Source organism: Leptopilina boulardi, unplaced genomic scaffold (assembly GCF_019393585.1).
Source record: "Leptopilina boulardi isolate dan_hultmark-lab unplaced genomic scaffold, ZJU_Lbou_2.1 LbouV2_221, whole genome shotgun sequence".
Classification (NCBI taxonomy): Eukaryota; Metazoa; Arthropoda; class Insecta; order Hymenoptera; family Figitidae; genus Leptopilina; species Leptopilina boulardi.
This window is the reverse complement of record NW_026137776.1, coordinates 269,605-283,481: the sequence shown is the minus strand read 5'-3', so window position 1 is coordinate 283,481 and position 13,877 is coordinate 269,605. Positions and strand designations below refer to the sequence as shown.

General features: G+C 23.4%; 1 protein-coding gene across 2 annotated transcripts; it reads right to left on the bottom strand.

The window, feature by feature from the left end:
- Window positions 1-7,640: 7,640 nt before the first annotated feature.
- LOC127279629 (uncharacterized) lies at window positions 7,641-13,003 on the bottom strand. Of its 2 annotated transcripts, none has more exons than XM_051302092.1 (3): window positions 12,813-13,003; window positions 8,663-9,047; window positions 7,641-7,860 (listed from the first exon to the last, which is right to left on the bottom strand). In XM_051302092.1, exons 1-3 carry the CDS (start codon window positions 12,889-12,891, stop codon window positions 7,842-7,844), a joined length of 483 nt encoding a protein of 160 aa, XP_051158049.1. In that variant the 5' UTR covers window positions 12,892-13,003; the 3' UTR covers window positions 7,641-7,841. The 2 variants fall into 2 exon arrangements, with proteins under 2 accessions (XP_051158049.1, XP_051158050.1); XM_051302093.1 differs by having other exon boundaries at window positions 8,663-9,044.
- Between the last annotated feature and the right edge of the window lie 874 nt (window positions 13,004-13,877).

Sequence of the window (13,877 nt, the reverse complement as noted above, 5' to 3'; positions counted from 1 at the left end):
GATCAGCAAAAAAATTTGCTTCCTCGTGGAGAAAGCAAAATTTTATAGCCAAAATGTGAATTTTTGATTTTTTAACTTTCATTAATTCTTTAAATTTACCTTAAATGTATACTTTATATATATCGATCGATTCGTCTTGACGTAAGGAAAACGATTTTATTATATATAACCTTAAATTTTTCTATTTAAAAATTTTTTCGATTAAAAAAAAATTTTTGGAAAAAAGACGATAAAATTTTTTTTGGGGTATTTTTTAAAATCCTTTGGTCAGATTTGAGATATTAATATGATAAATGAGCCTACCAAATTTTATCTAAATCGATTAAAACCTGTTAAAGTTATCTTCTAAACAAAAAAGGGATCCACACACACACACACACACACATATATATACATACATCCGGACAATTGATCAGTATCTCATATAACATGTTTCTATAAAGAAAAAAATTTGTTTCCGCCACTTTGAAAAGTTTTATAAATGAAAGGACTACAAAGCTTCCTCCACGAGGAAGCAAAAAATCATTTGTGACTTTACAAACGGTTCGTAACACAGCGCTGACATTTTTCTCAATGCATTTTTGGCCACTTTATTTTATAGGTTTAAATTGACATGAACTGATTTTGATAATTCGTAGCTTTTGCGTAATATTTTTAAAATTTTATTTAAAAAATATGATCACATTATATTTGTTTTAATTCTATAACATTTTTTTTTTGTTTTTTAATATATATTTCTATAAAATAATTTTAAAAATTATAAATTTTATTTATCATAGTTAATAATGTATCAATTGTGATAATTCTTGATAAAAAAAAATTAACTTTGATTTTAAAAAAATAAAAATTTTTTGTATTTTTATACAAAATTTGATCTATATGTATAAATTAAAAACGTGATTGATGAATAAAATATGAATTATTTGTTATTAAATATAATAAATTCCAATGATTTATACAAATTTTTCAAGCAATGGTCAAAACTGGAGCAAAGATATTAATTAAAAAGCAACGTATTTATTAATTAATAAATGGCAAATGAAATGAATTTTTATTTTTACTTTTTTCTGCTTTTCTAAGATAATATTATTAACAAATTATTAAATAACAGAATATAAATGAAGAAGTTAATTGTCATAAATTATTTTTTTTTCTCATAAAAAAATCGCAAAGTAAATTGTATAAAAATTTGAAAATAAATACTAAAACTTATTGAGGAGTAATTAAAAATGATTGAACTCAAAAGTAATGAATATGAAGTAGTACCTATATCAATTACAATGATTCATTTGATGCCAAAAATGTTGAGTGTGATGCATGTGACCTTGTTCTAGAAATTTAACTGCTTTTGCATGTCGTTCAACTTTCGCATTGGCATAAACCAGTTTTCGATAATTTAACAACTAATATAATTATTAATATTCGTACTATCATTAGGTTCGATATTATTTATGTGGTAATAATCATGTTAATAATAAGAATTTTTTATGACAGTTTTTTTTAATTTATTTGTTTGTTTGTTATTTATTTATTTCTTTTTTTAAAATTTGTCTTTAACGAAACGTCGTTTATTTGACACTCAAAAAAAATAAATAAATAAAAAAAACTGCCCTAAGAAATTTTTACTATTAATTAGATAATATAATATTAATTAAAACAGTTAAAATAAATTAATATTAATAATTATTAAAATTAATATATTTTTTTAAAATTAATATATTGTTTATTGTAAAATATTTTTGTTTTTACATTATTTACAATTATAGATGCTCCAATTTTATCTAATAGTTGTCTATATGTTACTTAAAAAAACATGAAAAAATTGGTTTCTTATCATATAGAAGCCATTTTCTATTCTTCTCGAATAACAATTTCCGATTATCTCACCACATTCCTAAATATACATATGTGTTTAAATTTAAAGATTTTTATGCATATATGTAGAAAAACTTGCATGATAAAGTCCAATAAACCAACGAGATTCTATAACTTTTCTCATTAAATAATACATAATAGTTTATATTTATATATGTTTGCTTGGAGACACCATAAGATAAATTAGAAAATCGCGTTTTATGTTTGAAATCAATAAAAAGGTGCCTGAATTGGTATCTAATATATTTGTTTTAAAATTGAGGAAATAATTTATATAAAAAAAAAATCTAACAAAAATACAAAATGAAAAAAATATAAATTAATATTTTACACATTATTAATATAATAGTAAAATAATTAATGAAAATGAAAAAAATTTTAAAAAAACTTCTTTTTTTAAATAAAAAAAAAAACTTGATTTACTGTGAATCGAATAGACTCTGAAGATAATTGTGTTGCTCTTTTTCAGGCGCTTTTTATAGCTAAACATATTAAAAATCATAATTTTATACACTTTAACAAAAGGACGCATGAATATGTTCTAAAAATCATTAGTTAGATTTTTAATTTTATGGAATTTCATTTATCTTAATTATTTTTGAGCCTAATTGATAGAATTTTTATTTGTCCGAAATAGCAAGTCACCGAACAAACAATCAACAGAAAGATTTCGGCGCGATTTTTAAATTAACCAATCAAAATTTATCCAAAAAATTGTGATTGGTTGGTTTTAAAAATCGCGCCAAAATCTTTCTCTTGATTGTTTGTTCGGTCATTTGCAATTTCGGACAAATGAAAATTCCATCAATTAGAAATTTTGTTAACTAATTTTTCAGTTAAATAAAAATTTTGTAGTATGAAAAATCGGTTATATAGAAATTATATCAAATAATAATTCGAACAAATGAATATTCATCTGAAAGAATAAAATGAAATTCTACCCAATAAAAATTGTTTAAAATGCCTATTATGTTAAATGAAAATTCGAGCAAATAAAAATTCTATCAAATAAAAATTCGAACAAATAAAAATTCTGTGAAGTGAATTTTCGGTTATATAAAAATTCTGTAATATATAGAAAATCGTTTTGATGAAAATTCTACAAAATACTAATTCGAAGAAATAAAAATTTGGCTCAAAAATAATTATGACAAATGAAATTCCATAAAATGAAAATTCTAACTAATGATTTTTAGAACATATTCATGCGTCCCAAGAAAAAAATTTTTTTTAAATTATTTACCAAAATGTAAAAAAAAACCAGATTTTATCTTCAGTACTCTTTATAATTATAAAAAAATATTATATTTGTTTTAGAAATCAAACAATAATTAGGACAACATCTTCATTAAAAAAAAAAAAAAAGAAATAAATAATAATAATTCTCATGCGTTTACCAACACAAAGCATGAAAATCCTAAAAGTTATCCATTTTCATGTATGATAGCAATCAAAGCTTCCTCCTTAATTTAACATGAAATTCTCACGCTCTAGTTTAACTTATTACTAACATCCAATTGCTAATCTTTCCTTATATATAGAGTTTCTTTAATCTAAAATCTTATTCGTTTTCGCACGTTTTACAAGCAAATTCAAGTTAAAAGAAAATTGAACTTTAGTAATAAAAAAAATTATCGATTTCTATATATATAACAATTTTAGTATTATCATTGTGTTAAAAAGTAAAATAATAAAATTAATTTATATAAAATACAAATATTTTAGATATAAATTTCTATAAATAATAAAGAAAAATAACAGGAGTAGATTTTTATAAGTAAAATTTTTAGAAACTATATAATTGCATATAAAAGGTCTCTAATGTATATTGTGCTGTAAGAAATCAATGATGATAATTTGTCAAACTTTTACCCTATTATTGGAAATTTCTATTGAATACATAATGACTGCAATTAAAATGAAATAAAACTTACCCCCAAGTGATTTTGTCTTTCCCTTTCACGTCGTGACAAACGCTCGTGGAAATGCAGGACAACGTCGTCAATGGCGATTTAGCTTGATATCGATCAAACTTTTTCAATTTTTCATTTTATGCTTTAGGTTTATATATATATATTACGATTTTTATTATTTTTAATAACAATTTCAATTGTATAATATATTTTATTATATTTATTATTACAAAATGATAAATCAATATTATAATACTAAATTATTAAGATTTAACACGGTGCGCCAGAAGGTGGTTTAAATAAAAATGAATTGGCACTTTAAAATTCTTTTTAATTATGACTCTTAGATGAATAACAAACATTTCTCAATAGTTTTAAAATCAGTTTACGTGGCCGATTTAAATAAAATTGAGTTTTTATATAAAAACAGTGTTTTATGGGGAATCAGAATTTATTTAATCTAATAAATACTGTAATAAATGATAAAATAATTACTTATTTTCAGTTTTACATATAAATAATTATATTGCTGTAGTGTTTGTGTCCGATTTTAAAAAATTAAATTATAATGTTAAAAGAACGATTTTAAGAGTGACAAAATTTAATTAAGAGAGTCGAATGATCTCTGAAATTTTTTGGCAAGAAGAGACCTTTAATTATCGCTCTATAAAAACGGCACTAAACGTGAAAATGATAAACATTGATTTTAAAATACTTTCTTCTCGAAAGACGGACACTTTTTACAAAAGCAGCTAGAGATCCTTATCTTATATAAATTTCCTAAATCCGAAAGATTATACGAATCCATACAAAAACACGATTGCAAAACGAAAAGTAATATAATGAGGGGGTTCATTACCTCCTGCCGCCGTCAGATGGCAGCAGCATGCAGGGCGCACAAAGTCGCAACTGTTATTAGATTACTTTTCTACTTTTTGTTTTGCAACCATGTTTTTCTATGGATTCGTACAGTCTTTTGGATTTAGGAAATTTATAAGATGAGGATTTTGGCTGATTTTGTTAAAAGTGTTCGTGTTTCGAGAAAAAAGTATTTTAAAATCAATACTATTTCACGTTCAGAGCGATAATTAAAGCTCTCTTCTTGCCAAAGAATTTTAGATACCGTTCGACACTCTTAATGCATAAATATAAAAACGAAACAAGAAAATAACTTCATTGTTAATAAATTTATATGAACCCAAATCTATAACATCTATTATCTGTACGCATATAAGTATACATTAAATAAATTCTGCTACCTCATAAAATACTATTTTTAAATATTTAAAACTCAATTTGTTTTAAATAGGGCACGTAAGCTGATTTTAAAACCTATTGAGAAAAGTTTTTTATTCATCTTAGAACCATAATCAAAAAGAATTTTTAAGTGCCAATTCATTTTTAATTATACCTCCTTCTGGCGCATCGTGTTAATATTACTAAAAACCATACATGGGGGATTTCACGTAAAGTGATCAAATAGGAAAAAATGGTGTTTTTCTTATAATTATTTTTTTTTCTTAAATATCAAAATAAAATTTTTTTATCAATATTGGTCAATTAAAAAATTTGAGCCCAAAATTTTCTACCAGATATTTATTCAGACAAAATGAAAGTTCTGCAAAATAAAAATTCTGTTAAATATAAGTTCGAACAAATACTGATTTCTAACATTGAATTATAGTGAATATTTATTGAAATATATGTAGATAACAAAAAAGGTTCATTTTGTATTTTTTTTTTTTTTTGGTATTTGAATTATTTGAATTTATAATTTTCTAAGATCATAAATTTTCAACCGTATAAAAACTAAGTAGAACTATTTATCTATTTATACAAATATTTTTTTTGAATTGGAAATTTATTTAAATATTTTTATAATACACGTTTTATTGTTTAAATATTTATGCAGACAAACGAGCATCTATAGCTAATTGAATCGAAAAATCATAACAATATATATACAAACTATATTTGTATTTTCATTGTAACAGAATTCTAAATTTAATTGAATTTTATGTGACTTACGAATTTTTAAATTCACAGAATTTTAATTTATCCGAATTTTCATTTGTCCGAAACTTCAAATAACAGAAGAAATAATCGACAAAAAAATTGTGGCGCAAGTTTTTGAAATTGACCAATCACGAATTTTCTTGATAATTTCTAATTGGTCAGTTTTAAAAAATTACGCCAAAATCTTTCTGTCAATTGTTTGTTCGGTCATATACAATTTCGGACAAATGAAAATTCGGCTTTTTAAAAATTCTGTCAATTAAAAATTCGGACAAAATTAAAATTTAGTAAATTGGTATTTCTGTCATTTGAAAATTAGAATCAAATAAAATTCGCTTAAATTTAAATTCTTTGAAATAAAAAGTCATAAATTGAATGACTATAAAATAAAAAATCTATACCAAACAAAAATTCGGCAGCTAAAAATTGTAAGTAAAAATTCGTATAAAAAGAAATTTTGTCAAATGCTAATTAGAAAAAAGAAAATTCGTCTAAAAAGTACTTAATTTTATATAAAAATTCTATTATTATTATTATTATTATTATTATTATTATTATTTAAACTATTTATTTTCGTTTTAAGGTTTAATAGATAACTTTATTTCTAGTTTGTTTATGCAAACTTGAATATGCTTTTAAATATATTTTTTTTGTATAAATTGTATTACACATGTGTTTAATCAGCTATGATGCATAAAAAAGTATGCAAAAAGTAAAAAAAAACCGTTGTTGTTTGTTCATGTTTTTATATAAAACGTAATTTCTATTCATAATTACTCGAATAATTGTTATTTAAAAATATATTTATAAAAAAATTAATTAAATATAATATACCTTTATTGCCATTTATTTTTCAATGTTATAAGTGAATTACATTTTGCCTGAGAGTAAAAAATTATATATATATATATATATATATATATATATATATATTAATAAAAACACAGGAATTAAATTTAAAAAATAGTTTTCCTTTTTTTGAATTATTTGCATAATATATCATTTTTTATAATTATAGGTATATATGTATATTAAAGAATTATTCTTAATTATTAATTAATTATTTTTAATTTAAATTAATATTAAATTGTTTAAAAAACAAATTATTTCAATTTCATTTCTAAACCCGTTATAAATCAACTGTCATTAAAAAAAAAAAGGAAAAAAAAATGACTGATAATGATCTATCGACGTATGTTATTAAATACGTTCGAGTATCCTGTTTTAAAAAACAATTACTTCCTTTGATTTTGCAATTGTAATTCGTATATAAACAAAAATATTAATCAATAGTAACCGCAGTTTATTAAATCAATGTATAGCAAGAAATCAGGAAATAAAAATCATATTTTTTTAAAAGGCAATTTATAACTTAATTCTTACAATTAGTATTCTAATTGACTTAAATGATTCATGGTTATTACTTTTTTTTTTATAACATGCAGATTAGTTTACGTCAAAATTTTTTAAATTTAAATTCAAAATGCCTAGAAACAGTTTCATTAATATTATCACTATAAAACAATTTTATTAAATTTAAATCAATATATAAAGCAAATAAAAACTGCAGTGACGTTAAAGAATATCAGTTTATTCAAAGAAATAGAGGATCAAACAAATACCCCCCCCCCCACCCCAAGAAATTAGAATAATTATAATGTTTTTACAAACGCAAACATATTTTTTACAATTTAATATTGTATAAGAACCTTGAAAGCTGTTCTTCTGATATAATATATTTATTAAATTAATTGCACGAAAAAAAACTATTTACATATATACTGCTACTTTTATTTTCATTAATTATAATAATAATAAATAATTTTTATTCATAAATTATGAGCCATTTTCATTTTTATATTTTACTACATTTTACATTAATTCTCTCTTTCTCTCACGTACACAAGCATACACATATATGAATACAGTTATTATTATATATATAAATATAATTCTTTAAATTATAAATGTTGTATAGTCTATTTTGTTTTAAAAACACAATTTCTGATGAACACATTATAAAAATTGAACAGCTTCTCATCGACCGTAACTGGATCTGTAAAAAATAAAAAAAAAAGTGTTACTTATTCTATTGTAAGATTTTTTGCTAGAGAAAAAAAATAGTTTGTTTTTTTTCTCAAACTAGTTTGGACAAATTGCTTCGCATTGCATAACCTTAAATTCCTAAACAAAATTGTCTTTTACTTTAATTTAATAATTTTTTTTTACTTTTTAATTTTTTAATAATTTAATTTATTGAAACTGGAAAAATTATTTTTTAAAAATATTTATTGTTCAATATTATTATTATTATTATTATTATTATTATTTAACAAATTTTTAACAAAAATTCTTCTCTAAATTAATTATTTTTAATTATTTCAATGAAAAATTTTTCACGAATTCAATTATCTTAAACTATTTTTCAATTAAAAATTTTATGAAATTCAATAGTCAATTAAAAAAAAAAGAATTAGCAAATAATGTACCAAAAATTTCAATTCAAAATCACTTAAAATTCAATTACTTTTAAAAAATTTCAATTTAAAACCTTCTAAAATTTAATTATTTCTAAATATAATTTTCCATCTAAAATTTTCTGAAAAATAATTTCAACTATATAACTCTTTTAATTAATTAATTAAATTTTATAATTTTATATTAATACTATGAAAGATACAAATATAAAATTCACAAAAATTCAATACGCTATGTAGATAATTGTTATTTTTTTTTTTTAAAAAAATCTGCATTTGATTAAATTATTGAATTAAAATATAACTTATACATTGAAATTTGTATAAAAAAATTTTTTTAAAATAAATAAAAATTTATTTTATTGAAAAAAAAAAATTTACCCAGCATTAGCATTTGCATTTGCATACGATCCATATGGATTACTTCCGGCATTTGCTGAACTTTGGGCATTTGAATTTCCACCATAACCTCCTTGTCCGTATCCTCCCTGTCCATAACCTCCGTGTCCATGACCTCCTTGTCCATAACCACCTTGTCCATAACCACCTTGTCCGTGACTACCATGTCCATGACCGTGACCACCACCTCCGTATCCACCATGACCACCGCCTAATAATCCTTGAAAATGATGATGTCCGTGACCAGAACTTCCTCCATAACCATATCCTCCTCCATATCCTCCATATCCACCACCACCACCACCGCCACCATGATGATGATGGTGATGAGGATCAGCTGCTCGTTTTATTCTTGTCAACATATCTGCTTAAAATTGATTATATCATTAATTTCATACTCAAAAATGAATAATAATAATAATAATAATATACGCTGGGCGATTCTCCAAAAAGAGGAAATTTTCACGTTTAGGGCACACATTAATTTCCCATAAAAATCAGAAATTAGAATTTTTATTTTAAAGTATTTTTATAAGGCTGAAGTCCACAACGTTTTCAAAAACGAAAAATTAAAATAGAATTATTTTTTCATGTCAATTTATATCTGTAATTTTGATTTGCACAAACTTTCAAGAAATTAATAATTTTATAAAAACCAGTTACCCACGAATAACTTTAATTTTAACCCAAATCAATAGGGTAACGGCACCAGTGAAAGAACATTTAAGGAAATGCATACTTTTATCATTTATTATTTTTGAATGCAGTTATTGAAAATTTTTTTACCAATTTTTTTTCGATAGCTAATTAAGTGTAGAATGCGAAGGTCATATTTAATTTTCATAAATATAAGTTGTTAATTAAAATTTTAATTAATAAGTAAAACATACCTATATTTCACCAGTGAAAGAACAAATTGTCTAATGAAAGAATTTTCTGCATCCAGTGAAAGAACAATGTGAAATATATATTTAAAATATATTTAAAAAATATATTAAAACAAAGATAAAGTAATAAAATGTTTGTAATATACTAAAATAAAGGTAAATTAATGATAATTATGAATATTTTTTAACTAAGTTTGCAGAATCTTATTTTTAATTGAAAATGCATTTATAACCTACAATCAATCATCTAGTTGCAATTTATTTTGACAATATTATTGTAACCTAACAGTGTTAACCTATTTGATTTTGTCATTTTTTTGTTTGACTTCAGACTATTCGTTGAAGGTGTTCCTTCATTGGATTGCATTGGAACCAGTGAAAAAACATTTCTGTTCTTTCACTAGTAAATAAAAAAAAAACCCCAATGACGGAATTTGCTTTTCTTATGGCAAATTAATATTTTATTAGCTTTTAAATGAAAAGAAGTATTTCTAATACACAAGATAAATTTAGTTTAAAGAAGACCGACGATTTAAGGCAGTTTAAATTAGTTAAATGTGAAAAAAGAAATAACGTGTCAGAGAAGAGTTCTTATTGTTGAAGATAAATTTGCAACACAACATTTTTAAAAATTTTTTTTTATAAAATTTACGTGTTAACTCTCTAGGTATCTTAGATACTAAAGACGTAAATTAAATAAGGAACATAAAAAATATATAATTTATAATACCAAATTGCTTATTACACTAATTAGAATGGAAAACATGAAATTTGTTCTTTCACTGGTGTCAGTTCCTTCACTGGTGCCGTTACCCTAGATATTGTCTAATTATTTTTTCGTTTTCGTTTATAAAAACGTTGCGGACTTCAGCATCATGTATTTTTAATAGAAATAATTATTTTATAGACAAATTATCATTTTTCTAATTAGCATTTGAAACAGGGACTTGCCCGAATCATTCGTGTTGTTTCCGTTTCTGTTCTGTACACAACACATTTACACATCGACTAATGTGTTGATAAGACACATTTCTACATTGATTATCGTTTCGTGTTAGGACACGACACATTTTCTCATCGAATAATGTTTCGTGTCCGGATCCGATACTTTTGAAATAAAGAAATGTTTTCGTGTCCGAACACGGCACATTTTCTTGTCGAGTAACGTTTCGTGTCAGAACACGACACATTATCACATCGAATATCATTTCGTATCAGAACACGATACATTTTCTCATCAATGTTTCATGTCTAGTCACTGAAACATTTAATTATTTAATTTAATTAATTTAAATAATTTATTATTAATTTAATTAAATTTTTCATCTTTGTGATGGGAGAGGAGAGGAGAAAGGAGAGTTGCTAGTTTTTGGGATCACTGAATCCAAATCTAATTTCAAAAATGAAAAAAATCAAAACGGCGGATCGGACACGAAAACATTTCATTATTTTAAAAGTATCGTGTCTAGACACGAAAACATTTAATTTTTTCAAAAGTGTCTGGTTAGAACACGAAAACATTTAATTAATTTAAAAGTGTCTGGTCAGGACACGAAAACATTATAAATTATTAAATGTGTTTGTGATTGACCACGACACAACACAAAATTGATTTGGCGTTTTGTTTCGTTTCCGTGTCAGTCTCTGATTTGAAAAAATTTCTTTTTATACGAATTTTTATTTAAAACAAAATTTTTAGCTACCGATTTTTTGTTTGGCAGAATTTTTTATTTTAGTCATTTTCATGACATGTCTTTTTAATAAAAATAATTTTAATTTAATAAAATTTTTATTTCAAAGAATTTTATGCTATTCGAATTTTTAAATAACATAAATTCCATTTGAACGAATTTTAATTTGTCCGAATTTTTATAATTAATAGAATTTTTAAGACGCCGAATTTTCATTTGTTCGGAATTACAAATGACCGAACAAACAATCGACAGAAAGATTATTCGCGGCTCAATTTTAAATTGTATTCACAGAAAATTAAAAGGCATTAAAATAAGCTGCAACGCTTTTTATTTTAATCCAATTTTTAAATGACAGAAATTCTATTGAATGAGAATTCTGTTTAATTAAAATAGGATTTAATAAAATTAAAAAAATTTGTTGTATAAAAATTCGTATAAAAAATAATTGAATTAATAATATATTATAAATTATTTCTCATATTAGGTTTCAAAATTTGAATTAGCACAAATTTTAACTAATTTGAATTAGTGATTGACTTTTTTTGCTATGATAATTACTTTAATTTTACTAATTTTACTATTATTTTTAATTCATTAATTTAAATAAATTACTAAACAAATATTTTTTTTTCGCTAACTCATTAGTAAATTTTAATTAATTCATAGCAAAAAGTAAATTACTAATTCGAATTAAAAAATATAATAAATTTTGAATATTATTTCGTTACAAAAACTTTTTTAGAGTGATATATGCAAGGTACAGTGGGACCTCGATTATCCAAACTAACCTATATAGGCAGGAGCGGGTTCGCATAATAGAAATTTCAAATGTTTTTATATGTAAAACAATGTCACAGTTAAACTATAAATAATAAAAAAATAAAATATTAATATTATAATATATTTAAATATTTATTAAATATATATTAAATAATAATTAAGATATAAATACATTAATAAAAAGAAAAACGATTTTTTAAAGATTACTTTGAAATAAATTTTATTATTTTGCTTTGGAAAATTGAATCTATTCGTTTTTTTAGCGAAATTTAAATGATGAAATTTTAAAAATGAAAAAATATATAAAAATAAATTTTAAGATTCGGAAAGACAAAAAAAAAGTTCGGATAACAGAAGTTCGAATAAAATGTTTTACGGTTCGGATAACAGGGGGTTCGGATAATCGAGCTTCAACTGTACTCTCTAAATTTGAATCAGCGATAAGTATACCACTGGTACCAATCAGCGGATATACGCTGAAAAATCAGTGAAATTTCACTAATTCATCAGTGCATATAAGCTGATTGGAATCAGTGGTATACTTATAGCTGAGAATCAGCGAGATTCCGCTGATTCAAATTTAGAGAGTATAAATAATTTTACAAATTGTTATTTTTTAATGCTTAAAAAACACAAAAAAATTACTATAGAGTGAGAAAATGTTTGATTCTAATAATGATATCTTCAAATTTTGGCGTTAACTAACTAATAATGTTTGAATTATAATAAATAATAATAATGAAAATAATAATAATAATAATAAATCGTTACCATCATTTTCAAATTGTGCTGGAAAAGCAAATGTCGTTGACACAATGGCAAGAAGAAGTACCATCAGATATTTGGCCATATTTTTCAAATAGTATCAACTGTCACAATAATTAATAAATTATTTAAAAACAAGACTTGTGAAAAACACAGTTTCTAAATGAGAAATGATGCTGTAGATTCGAGACATATGAATTTATATACACACAAATAGGAGGCCATCTATTTTTATGACTAGTTTTGCGCAGGTGTCGGCGATTGTGTGGTGGGGTTTTGGGACTCTTTAATCATTTGCAAAGCTACAATAAACTCATCTTTTTTTTTTTTTTTTTTTTACCACTGAGATATGTTTATTATATTGAAAGGGTCATTCGCATGACCATGAGACATAAATTTCCGAATCTCTTCACGCTAAATTAAACCCGGGATTGATGTGACAAAGAAATTTTTTTTCAAAGAACATGACTTAAGGGAATTTTTTTTGAATTATTTTTTTTTTCTTTATTATTTTCTTTGTTTTTCAATAAAATATTATTTTTCTCTCTATATATATATATTGTAAAATATTTAAATTTATCAGTTTACGGGATAACAAAATTTTCCCTTTCTTACAAAGTTTGATGAATAGAGAAAAATGAAAATTGTAAAATATAACGAGAAACGGGACCTATCTCCGAAATAACATTAGGCTTAGTTTTCCATGTACAGTGCACGGTAAACTAAGCCTAATGTTATTTCGGGAATAGGTCCCTTTTCTTGTGCTATATATTTTTGTGTATGTTAAACATATTAATCGTTTTGTTACCATTTACATGAAAATTGTTCATTCAATAATAATAATACAGAATTCATTAAGTAATAAATTAATAATGTTAATATATTATTTTTAAACTATTGATTATTCGCGCAAAAATTTAATCATATATATATTCGCACGTTCTGTGGAGATCCCCAGAGCTATTAAATGAGTCATCAAAGAGAAATCATTAATCTCGAACTGATGCTAATGTTATAAAAAATATGAATTGTGAAAAACATTAGATAAAATATGACTTGTAAATTAGTCTC